The sequence below is a fragment of the Pseudophryne corroboree genome, chromosome 2 (genome assembly GCF_028390025.1).
Source record: "Pseudophryne corroboree isolate aPseCor3 chromosome 2, aPseCor3.hap2, whole genome shotgun sequence".
NCBI classification, from domain to species: domain Eukaryota; kingdom Metazoa; phylum Chordata; class Amphibia; order Anura; family Myobatrachidae; genus Pseudophryne; species Pseudophryne corroboree.
The window spans coordinates 347,679,665-347,703,439 of NC_086445.1; the positions used below are offsets into that span (position 1 = coordinate 347,679,665).

Here is a 23,775-nt window from a genome sequence, read left to right on the forward strand (position 1 = left end):
AAAGATACATTTGGAAATCTTGCCGTAGAGACGATTCCTTTGTAAGCGAAGAAGTACTTCTTTGACCTGTACTCTGTGCTCTGCAAGATTCTAAGAAAATATCAGAATGTCATCCAAGTACACCATTACGCTTTGGTATAACATATCTCGGAAGATTTAATTTACAAATCCCTGAAAAACGGCAGGGGCATTGCTGAGGCCAAACGGCATTACCAGATATTCGTAATGCCCGTCCCTGGTATTGAAGGCCGTCTTCCATTCGTCCCCCTGTCGGATATGTATCAGATTATAGGCTCCTCTTAAGTCGAGTTTAGTGAAGACGTGGGCTCCACGAACCCTATCAAATAGCTCAGTAATTAGCGGCAAAGGGAATTTGTTCTTAACGGTGATATCGTTTAAGCCACGATAATCAATACATGGTCTTAACCCCCGTCCTCCTTCTTCACAAAAAAGAAACCTGCTCCAGCCGGGGAGGTAGAGGGGCGAATGAATCCTTTCAGTAGATTCGATTTTATATAGTCCGACATAGCTTGGGTCTCGGGTAATGACAATGGATATGTGCATCCCCGGGGTGGCATTTTCCCTGGGATAAGCTCAATGGGACAGTCCCAGGGTCTATGGGGTGGTAACTGATCGGCCGCCTGTTCCGAGAATACATCTGTGAACTCCCGGTAGGCCTCCGGAATGAGCTCCTCATCCGACTTGGAAGATGCATGGAGCAGGTAAACAGGAGTGAGACAACTAGAGTGACAAAACGAACTCCAGGACAATATTTGTGACGATTTCCAGTCGACGTGAGGGTTGTGAATTTTAAGCCAAGGTAGACCAAGAACAAGATCGTGAGGCATCACCGGAATTACTAGAAACTCCAAATGTTCTTGATGCAGAGCTCCGACCTGCAGCTTGATTGGCTCTGTGCGACTTGTAATAAGACCATTAGATATTTTGGTACCATTGATGGCAGTCAACGTTATAGGTCGTTTGACAGACTGTAACTTTAAACCCAGACTCTGAACACAAGAAAGAGAAACAAAATTCCCTGCAGCCCCAGAGTCCAGCAGGGCCTTAACAGGTTTGGCTATAGACTCAGAAATCAGAGACACGGAGAGTAAACAATCCACTGAGAAGATTTAGATGTAACCCCTAACTTGACTTCTCCGGAACAAGCTAGGCCTGCCCGTTTCCCGGACGGGACTTGCAGAACTTGATAAAGTGATCCGCGGCTCCACAGTAGAGACAGAGTTTACCCTCACAACGGCGCTGTCGTTCCTCCGGGGACAGCCGGGATCGGTTGATTTGCATGGGTTCGTCCGGACTCGGGGTAACTGTTTGCTTAGGCGGGAGAAGCCGGAATCTGGATCGATCCGACCGACTACGTTCGCCACCTCGTTCCTGCATGCGAAGATCCACCTTGACACAGAGTGAGATCAACTCTGCTAAAGGATCCGGCAGATCCCTAGTGACCAGCTCGTCCTTCAGACAGTCAGAGAGCCCATTCCAGAAAGCGGCCCTGAGAGCATCATTATTCCAGCGTAGTTCTGAGGCAATGGTCTGGAAGTGAACCACATACTGTCCCACAGAACGGGAGCCTTGACGGACTCGGAGCAGGTCCGAGGAAGCAGCGGTCATTCTGCCGGGCTCATCAAAAATCCTTCGGAATGATGCAATGAAATTAGTGTAACTGGAAACCAATGGGTCAGATCGTTCCCACAACGGAGACACCCAATCCAACACTGAACCTTCAAGCAAGGAAATAATGTATGCCACTTTGGACCGATCCGTGGGGAAATTGTGTGAGAGAGGTTCAAAATGCACCTCGCATTGGTTGAGAAAACCACAGCAGTTCTTTGGATTCCCATTATAGCGAGAGGGAGTGGGAAGCTGAAGGCGTGACCTGGTTCCAGACGAGGATTGAACATTACTGGAGACGACTACTGGAGCAGGAGCCGGAACTACTGAAGCCAGGGAGGCCTGAATTTGATCCAGCCGGCTGGATAATTCCTGGAGATACTGCATAACCTGGCTCTGTGCCGCCTCCTGACTCTGAGTTTTGGATGTCGCTTGACTCTGGGTTCCGATCCCCCGGGTCCATGTGGCCTGAGTATACTGTCACTGACCTGGGTTGGGAGTGTTGAGAACTCGGGGGTTCTTCCGATGATAGGGAAGAGGAACCACAGCTGGGCCGGAGCAGGGATGGCCGGATATAGGTTTTCCTCATGCAGAACTTAGCCGTTATAACCGATGTGTAATGCTAAAGAATTAGTTGTGGCCAAGGCTTGGGGGCGATGCTGAAGTACACAGAAGAATGAAGAACTTGTGAGCGATGTTGAAGAAATGAATGAAGATTTGAGAATGATGTTGAAGCACACAGAAGAATTAAGAACTTGTGAGCGATGCTGAAGAGATGAATGAAGATTTGAGAACGATGTTGAAGCACACAAAAGAATGAAGAACTTGTGAGCGATGCTGAAGAAATGAATGAAGATTTGAGAACGATGTTGAAGCACACAGAAGAATGAAGAACTTGTGAGCGATGCTGAAGGAATAAATGAGGATTTGAGATTCAGTGCAACTCTGGAAGTTTGGGAGGCGTTCCACTTAGGGATACCCTGTAATACTGGAAGCACAGGAGGTGTCCCTCTGAGAGATACACTGTAACGCTGGTAACGCAGAGAATGTCCCACTGAGTGATACACTAACGCTGGTAGCACAGGGAAGGTTCCACTGAGTGATACACAGTAACGCTGGTAGCACAGGGAATGTCCCACTGAAAGATACTCTGCAACGCTGGAACACAGGAGGAGACGTTCAGCTTGAGAACACGCTGAACGCTGCTAGCACTGGTGATCATTGGAAAGACGATACTCAGGTGCCGGGGCTCTGTACGGCGTCTGCCTTTGAATTTCCTGCCCTCTCCTGATTGGCGGAAGGGGCCGATGACGTCACCCGCTCACCACGCTCTCGTGGATGCCGGGCGCAATGGCGGCGCCCACACCCCGGGAACCCGCCGGAGGCAGCGCCAGCAAGACGCGACGACCCAGAGCTCACCAGGGGGGGGGGCGACGACCGCCGGGAGACCCAGCGCACCAGGAGCGGTAAGTGCGGCAGCCGCAGCGCCGCGAGTGTGACACCGCTGATGGAACGTGTTAGAGAATTTGGACAGGTATCGGGGTTCGAGGTCAACTTTGAAAAGTCCACGGCCCTGTATTTAAAACCGGGCTACGCACGCCCGGCTTGGTTCCGGGAGGCCCCAGTTGGATGGACAACTAAAGCGATTACTTATCTAGGGGTACAGATCCCAAAAATTTTTAACAACTTGTACAGTCTTAATCTGAAACAAATTGTGCGCAGTATGAGGGAAGATACTGAACGTTGGAGACATCTTAAAATATCATATTTGGGCAGAGTGAACTTGGTGAAAATGATTCTATTTCCTAGGCTTTTATACCCATTGCAATCCCTCCCTATTTTATTGTCTAGGAGTGCCACGACAGAAATTAACAAAATAATACGTACATTCATTTGGAATGGTAGGCGGGCACGAATTAGTTTGGTGAAATTGCAGCAACGTAGACACAATTGAGGTGTGAATCTTCATAATGTATCGGAATATAGTCATGCCTCCCACTTACATTATTTGAGAGATTGGCTACACGGGGGGAATATGTATTCCAATACGGCCTTAGAGTCTGCCTTCTTAGGTGGTGGTAGTATTATCTCCTTCCTGCATTTACACGAGGAAGAGATACCCACTTCGGTTTGCGCGAATCTGCTATTGATGTCCACTCGGAGAGTCTGGCACATCCTACGACGTAAATGCTCCTTGAACTCGCATGTGTCCCTTTTCCTTCCCCTAGTCCGCAATAACCATATTCAGAATGGAAACGCGGGTCATCCTTTCACTCTCTGGGAAAGGTATAGCATTACTTCCATACGACAAACTACAAGTAGTGAGTCGCGAAAACCACTCACGCTTGTACAGGCGGTGGCACTCTTTCCAATACTGAATAGGTGTCCCTTAGCATACCTACAAGTTCAACATTACGTGGCTTCTGTTTCTAGATTATTGTCCTCGCAGGACTATGACAACCCGTTAAATAAATTATTACTGGCTGGGAACCCCTCTTCCAAGGCAATCTCTACTCATTCTTACACACACCCTTACAATATGATGACACGACGACGGGAATGGCACAATGGAAAGACCATTTTCCGTCCCTTACTATGACAAAATTGTTGAAGTCCTTGGAGTTATCCATTAAATTGATACCTGTTGCAGCCTACACTGAACTTCTTTTTGAACGTGTGGCATAGAACATATCTGTCGCCACACCGTAGACACCTAATGGGTTTGTTAGAAGACTCTTCATGCCCTAGATGTGGTATACAACGGGCTGAGCTGTTTCACTGCCTATGGGGGTGCCCTATAATCCGGAGATTCTGGGTCCAGATATGGAGATATGTTACTCAACACCTAGTTAATTATTTACCGCTTACCCCTGAATGGGCAATATTTGGTGTAATGCCGGAAGGTACTAGCGTGGCACAGGGCGTTAAAAAATTGTTGATGATCATTTCTGCAGCAGCTAAAAAATGTATTTTACAGATGTGGATACAGCCCTCGGCCCCGCCCATATCACTTTTCCTAGGGAAGATCTTTCATATTTTCAGAATGGAATGGCTGGAGGCCTCTTTACAAAAGGAAAGGTTTACCATAAAATTTTTGAAACATTGGTAAGCTATATAGAAACCCTGTCCCGCCCACTGAAGGAACAGGTGTGGAAATGTTTTCACAACACTTTGTGGTACGAAACTAGAGTTTATGAACAGGACCCCCCAATTTCATTTGTGGATGGTTAGTTTCTTGCTATGCTTAATTTAGTGGAGAACATAATATCTTGCTCTGGGAGAGAATGGATGTAGATATTGGTGCGGGTATGGATCCGGGCTTATTCTGTTTGTCTTCAATACTTGAAAGACACTTTATCATGACTCATATATGTATATTGGTCCTCATATTGGATCACAATGCTGCTTTGCCTTTATTGCTTGATAGACAAATGTTCATGCTATAAATCTTATTGACTGTATACTTCGATGTACTTTGATGTGAATCTTTGTTATGCTTCAATTGAAATAAAAAAGAAATTTGAAAAAAAGTGTATTGTGTAGTGAGCAGCAGAATTTTTGCTTACATTGATCGTGATAAGTGTGGTATATTAAGTTGCGAACGCACGGTGTACACGTGGTACAGTAAAAAGAAATACGTGAGGTAAACGTATGAGAATGCGCACGTGGCGCGGGAACACGCACGGCTGCGTAAGCACGCAAGGTTGCGTGAATTAGCGAGCGCAAGTTTAACCACACAATAGAAATGCATTTAAAGGCGGGATAGAAGACATACATTAGCAAGTAACTATCCGATTTTAAAAGCAGATTACTAGAATATTTTGTTTAAAGTGCACACCTCTGGAACAAGCTATCAATCAAAGGGAGCGACATTTTTCTGTACAGAAAACATTGTGTATTAGTGTGGGTTGAAAGTAAGTGTGAATGCATTGAACTCCAAACCGGGAATCCCGTGGAGACGCTGAGTTGGCAGAGGCTTGGCGGCATGAAAGGGTCGCAACCTTACGTATTAACGAAGTAGGCACGTACTACAACGTGTAGAGGAGCGTAATAAATTGTGAAGTAGGCACGTACTACAACGTGTAGAGTATTGAGGAAGTAGGCACGTACTACAACGTGTAGAAGTATTTTAGTGTTAAGCTCCGGCTGTGGATCGCAGCTTGTGAAATCGACTCCAGTGATTGTAGGGCATAAAGATAACAAGTATCTATAGGCTGTGCGAATGGACCGCACCTCTGTGTAATGAGTGGCGCAACGTGATACCATTTGCGTTCTTTTCGCAATTGTGTCATCATACGCGCTGTGTAGAACATACGCAGACGTGATTTGTGTAAAGTAGAGAGGAATTTTTCGCTGACTCTCAGGAAAATATTCCAACAGACTTGTAACCTCCACTGGAAGAGGTGTTGTATTGATTTTGTTGGTTCTTCAATAATTCCAGTGCCGAGGGGTCTGGTAGGATACCTCACTGGGTACGCGGAGGTCACTATTGGAGTGAGTCGTGGTACTGCCAGCGGAGGAGTTGGTGAGAGAACTCAGAGGACTTTCACAGTTTGCTCGCATTGTTCATTTGGGGCTCGTGTAAAAGAAAGCCCACGATGGGAGCCAAGTGCACAAGCGAGAAGCGTTCAGCGGCCAGGGTTCAGGCTGACGAGCTGAGACCATGGGGGTCCACTCAGTTGATAATGTGTGGGAAGTATGATCCACACGCAGAGGTTTTCTGTGATGAATGGGTGACAATGACAGCGGATGATAGGAGATCATTTCCTAGAGTTGGTGGGTTTTGATCCTGAGGTATTGCAGGTAGTATGTCTAACCAAAGTCATATAAGACAAGAACGGAAATATAACTGTTTGAACTTGTAGCAACAATAAGTAGAAAAAAGAGAAAGCAAGTACACCACCATATGTGGATGTAGAAGCAGTTACAGCCAGCATACAAACTATAGAAAATAATAAAAATATGAATGTAACCTATATATGTACTAATGAATGTCAAAGTTTTATTTAGGAGGAGAAGGTGACCTGACTGGTTTCAGCCATTTCTCATGCACTCAGAGGAGTATCCAACCGGTAAAAGGAGTAGCCTGCAGGGGAAGTGGCTGAGACTAGTGGAACTGGTAAGTATGGAGCCATTCAAGTACATATATAGTAAAACCCAAAAATAAAATAAAAATCAAGAAAGTAACGTCATAAATGGAGAATATCCTGTCCGCACATTTAGTATTTCCCAGTAGGAAAGCGGACAGAGATAGGGTAACCCCAGGGTATTTCTTTTTAATTACCACATAAGAAGTATTCATTTCTAGTAATGCCCCTAGTCAAGATAAGCTCGGAAATGTTTGTTGGACCATATACGGGATCAGAAGGATTGAATGAATACTTCGCATGATCTAGAAGCTTGTAGATTTTTTTTTCTTTTGCAGTACTAGAAAATTCTCCGTCTGGATAAGACCACTGGTAAACACTAATTCGGCAAATGGGAGGAACAAGAGAAATGTAACATTACCCTTTGACAAAACCGATTGGGCCTCTATGATGCTAAATCCTTTCCTTTTTCCTAGCAGCAGTGGCCCCTGACTAACTTAATCGACAGAGATTTTGTTAAATGTGAAATACATATATTGTACTCCCGCTCAGGAAGTACAAGGTATGTTAGACACCCCTCAAAGGCTAATGTTGCATTCCACTGTTTTAGATTCATGTCCATCACAGGTAGAGGAAATTATCTCACAAGATACCGGGTTCCCTATGAATTTAGGATGGACAGGACACAGGATTGATGACTGAGGTAGTCCCAGTAGTGACACAACAAGCACAAGCTTTAAGGGGGGTAGACCAAGTAATTAATCAATTCCCCATAGTGCCCAATCCAGTTGTCATTTTAATAAAATCCCCTCCACCTCTACAAACTTATCTGTCACCAACCTCTATTCTGTTTTCTTCAGTTTTTCTCTTCATCTTTGCGTTCACACAGGGTGGTACAATACATGGACCCAATTCTCCCAAGATTTCGAGTGACAGCCTGAGTATTGTCTCCCAAGCCCTGCATGACTGTTTACAGTCCTTTCAGCCTGAGAGTGGGTCGGTGCTGATACAATATGTTGATGACTTGTTGTTGTGCGCTGATTCATTTGAGTCGTCCCTGGCAGATACAAAGCAGTTTGTTTCGTCTCTTCCAAACAGGACACCAGGTCTCAAGGGATAAACTACAGTTGTGTAGGACAAGGGTCAAATACCTGGGACATAGCACTGGTACATGATTTGACAGTTCATACACCACATGCCATATTGGTCCTTCAAAGTTCTGCCCGAATCCGGTATGTCTCATCAGCATGATGGCACCAGTATATTACTGCAGTGTGCCTTGTCATGCACAAAGGATGGAGGATGAGAATACTGGTGAAGGGAAATTTTGTATAGACACTGATATGCATGATGGTATGGAATATCTGATTCAGACCTTTACTACGAGACCAGACATAAGTGACAGCCCAATGGTGAACGCAGACCTAATATTTTAGAGATTTTTTTTTCTTCCCTTTTTTTGAGTGATGCTCATGGTGCTCTACATTGCAAACATACAACAGTTAAATTAAGATGCAAATTTGTGTTCCCTACAGGAAAAGGAGATCTGGAAGGTGAAGGGGTATGGTCAGGAGTCCTCAGGACTCTGAAGAGATGGACAAGGTAAGCCAGTGGCCCCCAGGATGCATCTCCCAGGCCTAGTTGAGGCGGCACATGGTCTGACTCACCTAGGTTAAGGAAGGTATGTGCAAATTGGTAAGAGCTTACTGGCGTGTACCAGGGTTCCCTTCTCAGGCAAGCAGGAAAGCAATGACCTGTCTTACTTGCATGAGGAAGAACATTTGGTAAGGTAGTACCAACAGAGCCATCCCATATCCCTCCTGCAGACGGACCTTTTCAGGTAATACAAATCGTCTTCATACAGTTAACACCCTGTAGGAATTTGAATTATGTATTGGTGTGCACTGATGTTTTCTCAAACTGCGTAGAGGCATATCCTGCCACCACAAATACTGCTGTTTACCGCAAAGAAAATTGTGCAGAAATTTGTGTGTAGATATGGTATCCTTAGGAGTAGGAGCAAAGTGATAGCTTGAAACTGGATTATTGTGGTCATAGACACTGCCACTAGTGTTATGTAGCATCGGAACCACTCCCAGGCCCTCGCTTAACGAATCACCCTCTTCGAATTTTTTTTATTTATTTTTGGAAGACAACCTCATGTCATGATTGATCCGCACAATGATCAGAAATACACCAATGAGGTGACAATACAGTACCTTATCGAGATGAGCCAGCATTTGAGAACTTGACAAAATAACTTGAAACTGTTGATTCCTGATATGTCAACTGTCTTGATTGTGAACCAAGAGACTGTGTGATTGTTCTTATGCTCAGGTTGCCTAATAGACAGGTAGGAAGGACCGTACCAAGTTTTGTTGACAGCACGATCCCAGTGAAAGTAGCCGAGAGACTTGGGTCCACAATTCCCATCGCAGGAAAGTCGGTAGTCCGGAAGGAACTCGTAAATGGAGTGAGATCGCAGAAGTATCACCAGAGAGTCTGTTCTGTGAAGACTGAGAGGCGGCACTGTTGAACACTACCTGAGCGTACTAAAGGATTACAGAAAGACCAGTCGTTGTACTTGATTTGCTATGGACAAGATTTGTTTTGTTCTTTCTTTCTTTTTCCCACTGACAAACATTTTTTTCAGGACATTCTATTTTTATGGTTTTTCATGAGGAGTCGAGTGTGGGACTGGAACCGGTTCTGGAGGAAGGAGTGATGTCTTTATAGGATCCCAGGATCAGCCTATCACTTTGTTAAAGCCAGAGAAAATCAAAGGTCTAGTAGTTACGGAGTTCGGAGGTAACGTGATAGGCTATTGTCTGAGGAATACTGTATTTTGTAGTTATTGTGACCCTATAATTGAAGAGGAGTGCATCCAGAGATGTCAGTCTAGCAATAAGGCAGCATTTGACAGACATCCCTTGAGTGATTACCACTCACTAGTGGGTAAGGTCTTAAAACCAAACGGAATGTTGGATGTGCTCACAGGTACCTCTAAGACAAAATGATGCAGGATTAGTGCCATTTTCTTAAAAGTTAGCTGAAGTACTTGAATTACACGGAAGGTGTGTGTGTGTGGGGGGGGGGGGACCGGTGGACAAGGAATATAATATAACTAGACCCCCTAGTCTTAAGATCCACCAGTACCATAGATAAATCCCTGGTATGTGTAAATCTCAACAATTTCAGGAAATCGGGAGGTAATCAGGATCAATCAGACAATGGTTATTCACACATAGCAGATAAAGAGCTCGTTAATATATGTGGAAGAAAGGTTTAGGAATGGCTCTCCCCGAACTCCGAAGGTTTATATTATCTAGGAAGGTCACAACCTGAAATAATAACCCTTGTTCAATGATGAAACAGACCTAGCATACATTCCAGAAATGGAAACAATGTTCAAAGAGTGATAGGAATATATACCATGAAAATTTTATGTCTCTTGCACGATTTGTTTGTATTTTCTCCCTCTACCCAGCAGAAACTCTATCGAATCCGAACATCAGTGTACAAAGACGTAGGTACATGTATGTGTGAACCGTTCGTTCAAATCAGACATCATAGGCCATAGCACTGTCCCAGCATACTCTATAGGCTGAATGTTGTCCCACACCCAACCAGTGGTCCCGTGACCGCCGAGTGCATATAGAGGATGTCTCGTCCTCCTCCTGGTCAATGTCTGATTTGCAAAATGAATACATACGTGTGTCTAGGTCACCGATTATGTGTTTGAAATATTTTTCTTCTGTTAATATTTTATGGAAGTTATTGTTTACTGCTAAATGGTGGACTGTCGAAGTAAAAAATATCACATACAGAAAACATACAAACACCACACGGATGAGTCGCTATGCGTGCGAATACGCGCAGCAATATATGGTAGCATACGCATTCACACAGACAAGCCACAAGGATATATTGAACACATATTTCATACCACACATACATTAAACATATCAAGCACTAGACATTATAATGCTTTAAATTATATAATGGAGTATAACATCATGTATAGATATTAATGGAACAGACCAAGATAAACATGTCATGCATAGTGTCAAAATGATCAGGAGAATGTGTGTGTTAATTTGATAGCCATGGGTAAGTTGTAGCACATTGCAATGAGTAGTTATGATTAAATGTATTAAAGCTAAAGTCACTCTTATTAGAACAATGAACTTCCTTTCTACACACATGCTGTCTTCCAGGAACCAGTGGCTATCCCCTGTAATTACACCATCAAGGCTGGACGTTGCTTGCATATGAACTGACCAATGACTCATCATGAATGAGAAAGTTCCCTCCCCTGGACCAATAACAGAAGACATGTACTACCCCAACATACACAGTGTATACCTGATCCCAGACACAAGAAGTTCTGTTTTTGCTGGGTGCTGCTCTGTTCAGTTGCTGTTGAGGCAGAGCCAAAGATGGAGAAAAGTGTGCATTGAGGGAAAATGGTAATTGTATGCTGGCTGTAATTTTATGGATTCTTTTGTAACAACTCTTCCTATGTAATTGTACTCTGTAACCATATATATACTGTACATGTGTTATATTGTATGCATATCCTTTTTAATATCAAATCTATACATCAATGAGCTTTGGAACTCAGACAAATGTGTGCCTGTACTTGTTCTCTCTTAAGGGATGTAGTGTTTGCGACGCACAGCGCACTTTTATCATATATGGTAATAAGATGCGCCTTGCGTCCGCAACATATATTATCGCTGGCATTTTAAATATTTATTAGAAATAAATTTGAATCTTACAGTTTCACTAAAAAATGCTGCATTGGAAGTGAACAAGCCCGCAGGACGGGTGAAACGCGTTTTCCAGACTTGACCAAAGGACACCAGGAGTATCACTTAGATCCTCTTAACCTCAGACTGACCCAGGGACCTGGGCAGTGGTTGGTATTTTTTTTGTATCTTTTTTGTTACCAATATCTGTTTGTAGCAAAAAAAATAGGATTTTGGTACTTACCGATAAATCCTTTTTCTCCTAGTCCGTAGAGGATGCTGGGGACTCCAAAAGGACCATGGGGTATAGACGGGATCCGCAGGAGCTTGGGTACACTAAAAAGACTTAATCTGGGTGTGAACTGGCTCCTCCCTCTATGCCCCTCCTCCAGACCTCAGTTATAGGAATTGTGCCCAGGAGAGACGGACATTTCAAGGAAAAGATTTTTGTTTAAACTAAGGGCTACAAACCGACCGGCCCACACCACCAACATACCGTACAACCGGAGTAACTTTAAACCAGATAACAGTATGCATTAACACCAGCAACAAGCTGAAACAAAACAATACACAACCCGTGTATAAACTAAATTTAACCAGCAAGAAAACACTGCAAGTAATAGTCAGCACCAGGACGGGCGCCCAGCATCCTCTACGGACTAGGAGAAAAGGATTTATCGGTAAGTACCAAAATCCTATTTTCTCTTACGTCCTAGAGGATGCTGGGGACTCCAAAAGGACCATGGGGATTATACCAAAGCTCCAGAACGGGCGGGAGAGTGCAGACGACTCTGCAGCACCGACTGAACAAACGCCAGGTCCTCATCGGCCAGGGTATCAAACTTATAGAACTTAATAAACGTGTTAGAACCCGACCAAGTAGCTGCTCGGCAAAGCTGTAACGCCGATTCGCCTCGGGCAGCCGCCCAAGATGAGCCCACTTTCCTGGTAGAATGGGCTTTCACCGACTTTGGCACCGGTAGTCCGACCAAAGAATGAGCCTGCTGAATCATACTACAAATCCAGCGTGCAATAGTCTGTTTTGAAGCAGGATGACCAATCTTGTTGGCAGCATACAAGACAAACAACGCCTCAGTCTTCCTAGCAACAGCTGTCCTAGTGACGTAGATCTTCAACGCTCTTACAACATCCAGAGATTTTGGAATCGCCACCGCTTCCATAGCCACCGGAACCACAATAGGTTGGTTAATGTGAAATGAAGAAACCACCTTCGGCAGAAATTGTTGACGAGTCCTCAATTCCGCCCTATCCGAATGAAAAATCAAGTACGGGCTCTTATGAGATAAAGCCGCCAACTCTGACACCCGCCTGGCAGACGCCAGCGCCAAAAGCATAACTACCTTCCAAGTGAGAAACTTCAACTCAACCTTACGCAAAGGTTCAAACCAGGAAGACATGAGAAACCGTAAGACCACATCAAGGTCCCATGGAGCTACAGGAGGCACAAACGGAGGATTGATATAAATTACTCCTTTCACAAGTCTGAACCTCTGGGAGGGCAGCTAACTCTTTTTGAAAGAAAATAGACAAAGCCGAAATCTGCACTTTGATGGAACCCAATTTCAGGCCTGCATCTACCCCCGCCTGTAAAAAGTGGAGAAAGCGACCCAAGTGAAAATCTTCCGCAGGAGCCATTTTAGACTCACACCAGGAAACATACTTTCTCCAAATACGGTGATAATGTTTCGCCGTAACCTCCTTCCTAGCCTTAATGAGAGTTGGAATGACCTCCCTGGGAATACCCTTACGAGCTAAGATCTGGCGCTCAACCTCCATGCCGTCAAACGCAGCCGCGGTAAGTCTGGAAACACGCATGGCCCCTGCAAAACAGATCCTCTCTTAGAGGAAGCGGCCACGGATCTTCCACCAGTAAGTCCTGAAGATCCGGGTACCAGGCCCTTCTTGGCCAGTCCGGAACGACGAGAATCGCCTGAACCCTTGCTCGTCGAATGATCCCCAGTACCTTTGGAATGAGAGGAAGTGGAGGGAACACATACACCGACTGGAACACCCACGGAGACACCAGGGCGTCCACTGCAGTGGCTTGGGGGTCCCTTGACCTGGAACAATACCTCAGGAGCTTCTTGTTGAGACGAGACGCCATCATGTCGATCAACGGAATTCCCCATTGTCTTGTCACCTCTGCAAATACCTCTTGGTGAAGAGCCCACTCTCCCGGATGGAGATCGTGTCTGCTGAGGAAATCTGCTTCCCAGTTGTCCACTCCCGGAAGGAAGACTGCTGACAGGGCGTACACGTGTTGTTCTGCCCAGCGAAGGATTCTTGCGGACTCCGCCATTGCCGCTCTGCTCCTCGTTCCACCTTGATGGTTTATATACGCCACCGCTGTGATGTTGTCTGACTGCACCAGGACAGGTCGACCCTGAAGAAGGCTTCTTGCTTGCTGCAGGCCGTTGTAAATGGCTCTTAACTCGAGAACATTTATGTGGAGACAGGCTTCCTGAAGCGACCATTTCCCCTGGAAGTTTCTTCCATGGGTGACTGCGCCCCAGCCCCGGAGACTTGCATCTGTTGTTAGAAGTACCCAATCCTGGATACCGAATCGGCGTCCCCCTAGGAGGTGATGACCTTGTAGCCACCACAGGAGAGAAATTCTGGCTCTGGGAGATAAACTTATCTTCCGGTGAATGTGCAGGTGAGACCCGTACCATTTGCTCAGCAAGTCCCACTGAAACACCCGGGTGTGAAACCTGCCGAATGGGATGGCATCGTACGCCGCAACCATCTTCCCCAGAACCCGAGTACATTGATGGATCGACACACTCGTCGGCCTCAGAAGTTCCCTGACCATCGTCTGCAGTTCCAGAGCCTTTTCTTCTGGAAGAAATACCTTCTGTAATTCCGTGTCCAGAATCATGCCCAGAAAAGGAAGCCGCGTGGTCGGAATCAACTGGGATTTTGGCAAATTGAGCACCCAACCTTGCTGTCGCAGAACCGACCGTGACAACTCTACACTTCTCAGCAACCGTTCCTTGGACCTCGCCTTTATCAGGAGATCGTCCAAGTACGGGATAATTGTAACCCCTTGTTTTCAAAGGAGAACCATCATTTCCGCCATGACTTTGGTGAAAATCCTCGGAGCCGTGGAAAGCCCAAACGGCAACGTCTGAAATTGGTAATGAGAATCCTTTATCGCAAACCTGAGAAAGGCCTGATGTGAAGGATATATCGGGACATGTAAGTAGGCATCCTTGATGTCGACTGACGCCATAAAATCCCCCCCTTCCAGGCTGGCAATCACCGCTCGAAGGGATTCCATCTTGAACTAGAAAACTTTCAAGTATGGATTGAGGGATTTTAGATTTAGAATTGGTCTGACCGAACCGTCCGGTTTCGGCACAACAAAGAGGCTCGAGTAGAAACCCTCCCCCCGCTGGGACGAGGGAACGGGAATAATGACCCTCTGTAGACACAGTTTTTGAATCGCTGCTAGCACCACCTCCCTGTCCGGAAGAACTACTGGTAATGCCGAAACGAAGAACCGGTGAGGGGGCATCTCCTGAAACTCCAGTTTGTATCCCTGAGACACGATCTCTAGTACCCAAGGATCCAGGCCTGATTGAATCCAGACCTGACTGAATATTCGTAGACGGCCCCCCACCGGTCCGGACTCCCCCAGGGAAGCCCCAGCGTCATGCGGTGGACTTGGTAGCAGCAGGGGAGGACTTTTGGTCCTGGGCGCCTGAGCCTGCAGGAGGTTTTCTTCCCCTTCCTCTACCCTTTGAAGCGAGGAAGGACGAACCTTTTCCACGCCTGTATTTATTGTGACGAAAGGACTGCATTTGCTGATGTGGTGCATTTTTCTGTTGTGTGGGAACATAAGGAAGAAAAGAGGACTTACCCGCAGTCGCGGTCGAGACCAGGTCAGCCAAGCCGTCCCCAAACAAGACAGTACCTTTGAAGGGTAGCGCTTCCATAGCCCTCTTGGAGTCGGCATCAGCGTTCCATTGATGGATCCACAGCGCCCTCCTGGCTGATATCGACATGGCATTGGTTCTTGAACCCAAGAGACAGACGTCCCTCGCGGTGTCCTTTATGTAATCTGCAGCGTGCTTAATATAACCGAGAGTTAAAAGGACATTATCTTTATCAAGAGTATCCACATCATTAGCTAAATTCTCAGCCCATTTAGCAATAGCACTACTCACCCATACCGACGCCACAGCGGGTCTGAGCAATGCACCCGAATTAGCGAAAATGAACTTCAGAGACGTCTCCAGTTTGCGATCCGACGGATCTTTGAGAGCTGCCGTGTCAGTAGATGGAAATGCCACTTTCTTAGACAAACGAGATAGAGCTTTGTCAACATTTGGAGATGCCTCCCATTTTTCCCTGTCATCAGAGGGGAAAGGATACGCCATGTAAATCCTCTTGGGAATCTGCCATTTCTTATCCGGCGACTCCCAAGCCTTTTCACAAAGAGTATTCATTTCATGAGAGGGGGGAAACTTCACCTCAGGTTTTTTTCCCTTGAACAAGCAAATCCTTGTTTCCTGTACCGCAGGTTCATCAGAAATGTGTAAAACATATTTTATAGCCACAATCATGTACTGAATATTCTTAACTAACCGTGGATGTAAAGCTGCCTCAGTGAAATCGACCTCGGAATCAGAGTCCGTGTCGGTATCAGTATCTACCACTTGAGTAAATGGCCTCTTTTGCGACCCGGATGGGGTCTGTACCTGAGACAAAGCCTCTTCCATGGACTTTTTCCACACCTGCGTCTGTGACTCAGACTTATCTAACCTCTTTGATAAGGAAGCTACATTTGAATTTATCGTACTGAGCAATGCTAGCAAATCAGGTGTCGGCTGCGTCGACAGTCCCAACTCTAGCCCCGCATCCGCTCCCCCAATTACCTCCTCCGGTGAATAACCTTCAGCCTCAGACATGCCGACACGTAGTACCGACACACCACAACACACAGAACGTCCCAGTTAGGTGACAGGCCCACAATAAAGCCCAGATAGAGGACACAGAGGGAGTATGCCAGCTCACACCCCAGCGCCCATATATCGCAAGAAACGATATATGTACCCAGCGCTGCCTTATGTTAATATTAAGCACCACACAGCGGCCCCCCTCTGAAAATGCCCCCCGTTACTTGGGAGAGAAGCGTGGAGGTCCTGGCAGCGTCTATCCCTCAGCCGCGTGTTGTAGGGAAAATGGCGCCCGTGAGCTGCGGGACGAAGCTTCAGCCCGCCAATTTTAAATCTGAAAAAAGATGCCGGCGGGGGTCTGTAAACGGTGCCGAGGCACCTACAATCTTTAAGCCACCCAACAAACTCCAGTAACATGCTGCCCAGGGCGCCCCCCCCCCCCCCCCCCCCCCGCACCCAGTGAAAACCGTTGGTGATGTGTGTGGGAGCATGGAGAACAGCGTTACCGCTGCGCTGTACCTTTACTGAAGTCTTCTGCTGTCCTGAAGTCTTCTGATCTTCTCATACTCACCCGACTTCTGTCTTCTGTGAGGGGGCGACGGCATGGCTCCGGGAACAAGCAGCTAGGCGCACCAAGTGATCGTACCCTCTGGAGCTAATGGTGTCCAGTAGCCGAGAAGCAGAGCCCTTAACTAAGAAGAAGTAGGTCTGCTTCTCTCCCCTCACTCCCACGCTGCAGGGAGCCTGTAGCCAGCAGGTCTCCCTGAAAATAAAAAACCTAACAATAAAGTATTTTCTAGAGAAACTCAGTAGAGCTCCCCTAGTGTGCATCCAGTCACTCCTGGGCACAAGTCTAACTGAGGTCTGGAGGAGGGGCATAGAGGGAGGAGCCAGTTCACACCCAGATTAAGTCTTTTTAGTGTGCCCAAGCTCCTGCGGATCCCGTCTATACCCCATGGTCCTTTTGGAGTCCCCAGCATCCTCTAGGACGTATGAGAAATCCCCATTATTTTTTTTTACTCCCCAGATATGACACAGTGGTAATAAGATTGTACAGATAAGATACAGCATTTGCATTCTGTTTTGATTCATGACACATTTTGCATGTAATTGGGAGCATTTAATCGTACAGGACTCCTAAAAACTTTAGTCCCGACGAGACCAACAGGTCCTAGGGACATTATCATAATTTCCTAGATATACTCCGCCTTAGTGGCCGACCTCCCTAATGTGACAACCCTGCACTTTGATATAATTGTGCATATATGTGGGAACAATCGGTGCAAACCCCGCACATGTCATAGCCGATGTATTTTGACTCAGGCTAATGCCTGACATAATTTTATTATACATATTCTCTGGTACTCCCTTACCTGCTCTATGATACAATAATTTGTGACTACATGTGGGAATAATCGGTGCAAATTCAGCACAAGTTATAGTCAGCATATCCTGATCTGGCACACAGTGGGGCTTTCTTTAGAGTGTGCATCTAAGCTTCAAAAATTCTTTTACACTGTACCTTCCTAATGACTCAGGCTAATACCTGATATAATCTCATTATACAGATTCCTCTGCATTCTCTTACTTCTACTCATTTCCTATATCAGCGGACTCTCATCTATGATTCACAGGTTAAACCTGCGTCTAACATAGAAAGCAGATCTGCACCTTGTGTCTCTATCCCGAATTCTGTACTAGGTGCACTCTCATTGGCGAGTGGACTTATTGTGTCTAACAATTGCTACCATACCCCACCGACAGAGCTCGATCTCGTCCGATCTTGGAAGCAAAACGGTGGTGGGCTGGGTCAGTATCTGTGAGGGGGACCCCAGAGAATACCCGGTGTTGTAATTAACGACCCACTTCAACTAGATGCCAACAGCAGGATCACCATATCTTCTTCCCCTTTTCCTAGATATTTAAAGAAAAATTAACCAAACCCATTACCCATAACCACGGGGTGATACAGAAGATACCCCCCCCCCCCCATGCATACACATTGTTATTAGGATCTATACTCCTGATATTAACAGTCCGGTCAATTATGACCCATTGAGGTCTCATTAAAACAAGCTTCGCTTGTGCTGGTTGGTTAGGATTCGGATGTAGAACCACAGTGTCTACATCCCCCTACAAGTCTTTTTGGTGACAAATAACCAGAACATTTCCAATTTTTTATTTCTGATATTAATTCAATCTGTAGCTTACATCCATTTCAAGTGATATAAGCACAATTGCGTGTACAAGTATATCCTTATTAACTAATTGTGGTGGATTATAGAGTGTGGATTTATTTTAAAAATGAGCTAATAAAAGTTATGTTTTAATATTTAGTCGTATAAACAATTAAATACAAGAGTGCACCCACACAAGAGTCTTCTGTAAAGTCGTTTTCTCTCCAGTTCCTCTCTGACTCTGGGTGCACCACCAGGTACAAATAATAGGAAGCATTCCTGTATATGAATACAATTCTGGTTCTATATAATATTATTTGAATTTTTTGACTGGTGCGGAGTCACACCCTTGCTCGTAGACGTTTGAAGTTATCAGGTTTCTTAGACGTGTCAGGAGGGTCAACGTCATCATCAATCTGAAGAATCAGCTTGATAGCCTCCACTAGGTCAGGGACATCAACCTGTGTTGTAGAATCATCATCAGAAGCAGCAGCAGTATCAGCATCTGATGGAACAGTATATTCCACATCCGAATCGGAAGAATCATCCGAAATATTACTTTTTTGTGAGGAAGAAATGGCCTGCTTAGATGACCCTTTGGTCCCAGTAGGGCGAGGGTTAGGTTTTTGTTTAACCAAGGACTGATTTAATTGCTGTAACTGGATTGACAGAGTATCCGCCCATGGTGGGTTAACTACAGGGACAATATGTGGCTGTAATGGCACAGGAGGTCCCACAGGGGGCATAAGTCTTGTTACAAGCGTAGTCAGCATATTGGAAAATGCAGCCCAAGGTGTGTCTTGATGTGCCACAGGTGCTGCGTGCTGACTAGGGGGGGAGGGGGGGGGCAGAGCACCCACTACCTGAACCCTCAGCAGAAATCTTTTCCTCAGGTAAATCTGTGACGTCAGCACTGCATGACGCAGGAGCATCTGCGGATTTCCCGCCCTGTGTAGCAGACATTATTGGGAATGTAGCCGTAGGGCATAACAGCACAATATAGCCAGACAACCACAATACCTGACAAAAAAAACCCTGTGTTATGTGACCGCAAATTCACAGCACAACAGAGGATTTAAGCGGTATCAAGTGAATTAAACACCAAGTGAAAAATACTAAACAGTATATCCTGTGGAACACCATATGGTATATGAGACCCTGACTCACTTAGATCCCCAGGGTACAGAATATAGTGATAGCAGTATGTGTGATACACAGAAAAGAATTCACACAGCCGCTATAGGCACACACAGTCACAGGTACAATGCAGAAATGATTACATATAATCAATAAAACTGCACTTGACTAGTAATACTACATATAGCTATGTATGTATAGAGATATAACAATGCACAGTAAACACTGGATGTATATCACAGAATACTTGTACTAAATATTCATATAGAAGTGCACTTGTTCTTAACTAACGCTGTCTAAACGACATGTAGAATACTTAAGTGTCTTGTAAATGCACAGCGCTGATGAGACAGGCGGCTTTACAGAGGAGAAGTGTGGCCAAGCGATCCAGGAGAGCAGCAGCGGTGATGTGTGCCTTAAGGGAACCGGAGAGCCTCCGCTGCAAGTACCCGGCAACCAGGGCACGGGAGTATGCAGCGCCGCTGAGGGAGGTGATGGAGCCGCAGCACAGAATGTCAGACTGACATGCCTGTGCTGCAGCCCTTGAAGTCTTCTTTCTTCTTTAAGAAACCTCCCACCTGTTAGCTCCCTGCACTGCAGGTACCAACTTACATACTGAGCTCCAGTGCATGGAGGCGGGGCTATAGAGGAGGCAGTGCAGTGCATCCTGGAAACAGTCAAAGCTTTAGCCTGTTGGTGCATCGGATCAAGATCCAACTATAAACCCCCACAATGTTATTCCCTGTGGAATACCAGTGTATCCCACTGCAGAAACTATATCACTGAAGTCTGGTTCAGTATAATATACCGATGGACGGAATGCCGGTTGTCAATATACCAACAGCGGCATTCCATCCATCATAATCCCTACCCTAACCCTCCCCGGTCCCTTCCACTAACATTCCAGTGTTTGTATCCCAACCCTAAGCCTCCCTTCCCAGTCCCTAACACTAACATTCCCGTGTGTGTATCCTAACCCTAAGCCTCCCTTCCCGGTCCCTAACACTAACATTCCAGTGTGTGTATCCTAAGCCTATCCCCCCCCTTCTGCTGCCTCAACCTAACCTCCTCCTCAAGCCCCCCCACTACCACCACCACACACACGGCAGTACAGTAGCGCGTTCCGCTGTCAGGATGTTCGGCATGCCGGCTGTCGGTATTTTGGGGCTGGCATTCCATTTTGCGTCAGTATTTTGACGCCTGGATTGTATCCTCTATCAGGATCCTGACATCGGTATATCGACCGCCGGGATCCCGTTCTTCAGTAAACTGACTGCCTCCCCTGGTGAGTGCCATTTTATCTCTTTTGGGGATTATATTTCTTTGTATACTTGTATTATTGAATGTCAGTATTCCTAAATGACACCCCTACAGTTGGCTCCTATTGGGTGAGAGTGCAGGGCTTATGATACAGTTTGAGTTTGCTTGTGATCTAACACCCCTTCTGAGTGCTTAGGGTTACATGCATCAAATGGGAGCAAAATAAAAAGATTGCTGTTTGCTGCTGTGTAATAGCCATAGTCACAGCACAGTGTGAGAGAGTTGCTGGAAGATGTAAACACAGAGGTATTTCCAAATTGAAACAAAATAGTTAGGGGCTGGTGCCATAGCTTTAACTGCATTTTTGTTTTTATTTTAGGGAAACGTTGGGAAAAGACGACACCAGATATAGATCAGGGCTCCTCTGCTTCTGATGTGTGTAACCAGAAATGAAGAGTTCTTCAGCCCTTTAAAGTTTATAATAATAATTAAAAAATATATACAAACCACAAGGTAGTCTGATCCAAAAACTTGTACGAAGCAAGGCGCCGACACATTACAGAAAACAAAAACGCCATGTGCCGTAGAACAGGGTATTAAAAAGTATATACTGTGCATGAATTAAGTTTTTCAAATTTTTTGAAGTTTTTCATACTTTACGATCCACGTGGACAACAATTGGGAATAGTAACCTGTGCCGAGCGAAGCGAGGCACCTTGCCTGAAGCATGGCGAGCGAAGCGGGCCATGCGAGTAGACACTGTGCACTAATTGGGGTTCCCCGTCACTTTACGAAGAAAACGACACCCAAAAATGTAAAACGCTCATGCCGACCTAATGAACACCTAATGACCCATACCCATTAGAAAGTGCACGCTGAGAAAGACACAAATAGTAGTGCATATGCTGTATGAGGAGAGGGGAGTATGCCGAGATCCGGGAGGGTGAGGGGTAGTACACGCTTGGTATGAGTGCAATGTATGCGAGAGGGCAGACTGGTATACATTGTGAGGCATATTATCTTTTCCCACATGCATGGTATACGAGAGCTGCGTGTGCCAGGGGGTGCAAGCTGATGGACAGTACCTTGTGCCCACATGCATGGTGTAAGAGAGCCGTGGGGGATCGGGATGTGAGGAAGGGCTGCAGCAGGGTAAGAGGTATTACCTGTGTACTCACGCATGGTAAAGGGGTGCGGGGAAGGGAAGAAGGGCTGCAGCAGAGTAAAGGCCCATACACACTTGACGATAAAATGAACGACGTTCATTTCAGCCCTCATCAACGACGTCGCTCATTATATCGTCAAGTGTGTATGCATCCGACGACCACCGATGCGCGGCCCCGCGGGACGTTAACGACCCTCGCTTATCTGTGGAGCATGTATGCTCAATTTCCACTATGGTCGTTACCGACCAGAGACATCATTGAATGTGTATGGTGTGAAAGACCAACGACCAAGCCACTGTTCACCAGCCCTGTTCCCAGCTCATTAGTTTAATAAACTGTTCAGCTTGGATGCTTCAACAATGAATGGTCTATGGTCTTTGGTCTTTCGTCTTTGGTAGTGTGTATGCTCATGTCGTTTGCTCAGCTGTTCAAGGGAAGTTCAAGGGAAGTCGTTAACGACGGTTGTTAACGATGTGTGCATCGTCAAGTGTGTATGGGCCTTAAGAGGTATTACCTGTGCCCACATGCATGGTATAGGAGTGCGGGTAGGGCTGCAGCAGGGTAAGAGGTATTATCTGTGCCCACATGCATGTTATAAGAGTGCGGGGAAGGGCTTAACGAGGGAAAGAGGTATTACCTGTGCACTCGCTCATGGTATAGGAGTGCGGGGAAGGGCTGCAGCAGAGCAAGAGGTATTACCTGTGCCCACATGCATGTTACAGGAGCAGGGTGAGCGGTAGTAGCGTGTCCTTGTGCCCACATGCATAGTATGGGAGAGCTGTTTGAGGAGTGAGGGGATCACCTCCCCTAGATACGTCAGAAGGTCCCTTCTCCCACTCCGAAATAGAATCAACCGTGAGGGGAGGGGAGGAAGGGATGCGGGGAAGGAAGTGGAAGAGGAGGAGCGTGGTAAGCCAGCGAGCAGTGTCAATACAATAGGCTTCTTGTGTGTGGATGTGTGCGCCTGCTGTGAGACTGCAAACAGTGAGGAAAGATCCAAGCAAGCTGCCCTGTGCTCGGTCAGGGTTGCCAGGCTCATCTGCCGTTTCCGCTCCGGCCAGCGCGGCCAGGCCCTCCCGGGCTGAGGAATGCACAGGCCCCGCCATCAGCACTGAGAGGGACGTGCTGCTGCTGCACAGAGGCTGGAGGCGGACGAGCTCCAGAGAAGGTGAGATACTGTGATGTGCCCGCAACGCAGGCCCCGGGCAGTGCCCTCGCTGTGCAGGAGGCTACGGGCACTGCAATCGACAGCGTGTGTGTGCTATGCTGTGTGTGTGTGTTACAGAGAGGCGCCGGTCTGCCATCACCATCCCGCCTGCCTGAGTGTGCGCCCCTTGCTCTGTGTCACCGACCACTGCACTGAGATTTGGCGCCAAGAGGCAGCAGCCCCAGGGTATCTCATGTCAGGGCTCCTCTCGGCCACCCTGCCCGCAGTTGTCATGTGTGCTGCAATGTGTCTCCCATTCATTTTGCAATACACAACGCTGTATCTCGCATAAAGATCAGAGGTGGCTGGGATGCTCGTATATTGCTGTGCCTAAAAGGGCTGAAAAAAATAGTTTGAAGGTTGACTTAATAGCAATCGTTCTCATCTGTTGGGTGTTGCCAGGCTTTAGTATAGTTGGCCTAATTTAGTAAGGATTGTT

The 23,775-nt window shown here is 46.3% G+C and overlaps 1 protein-coding gene across 4 annotated transcripts in view; it reads left to right on the forward strand.

The window, feature by feature from the left end:
• The first annotated feature begins 22,897 nt into the window (after positions 1-22,897).
• The window catches only part of LOC135019092 (regucalcin-like), a 282,886-nt gene continuing 282,008 nt past the window's right edge, over positions 22,898-23,775 (forward strand). Inside the window, exon 1 of one of the 4 annotated variants that reach the window (XM_063953073.1) lies at positions 22,898-23,038. Coding sequence is in view for 1 of the 4 variants with exons in the window: in XM_063953071.1 (XP_063809141.1) it covers positions 23,084-23,297 (214 nt within the window). In the remaining 3 variants the exon portion in view is untranslated. The other 3 variants (XM_063953071.1, XM_063953072.1, XM_063953074.1) reach the window with 3 other exon arrangements.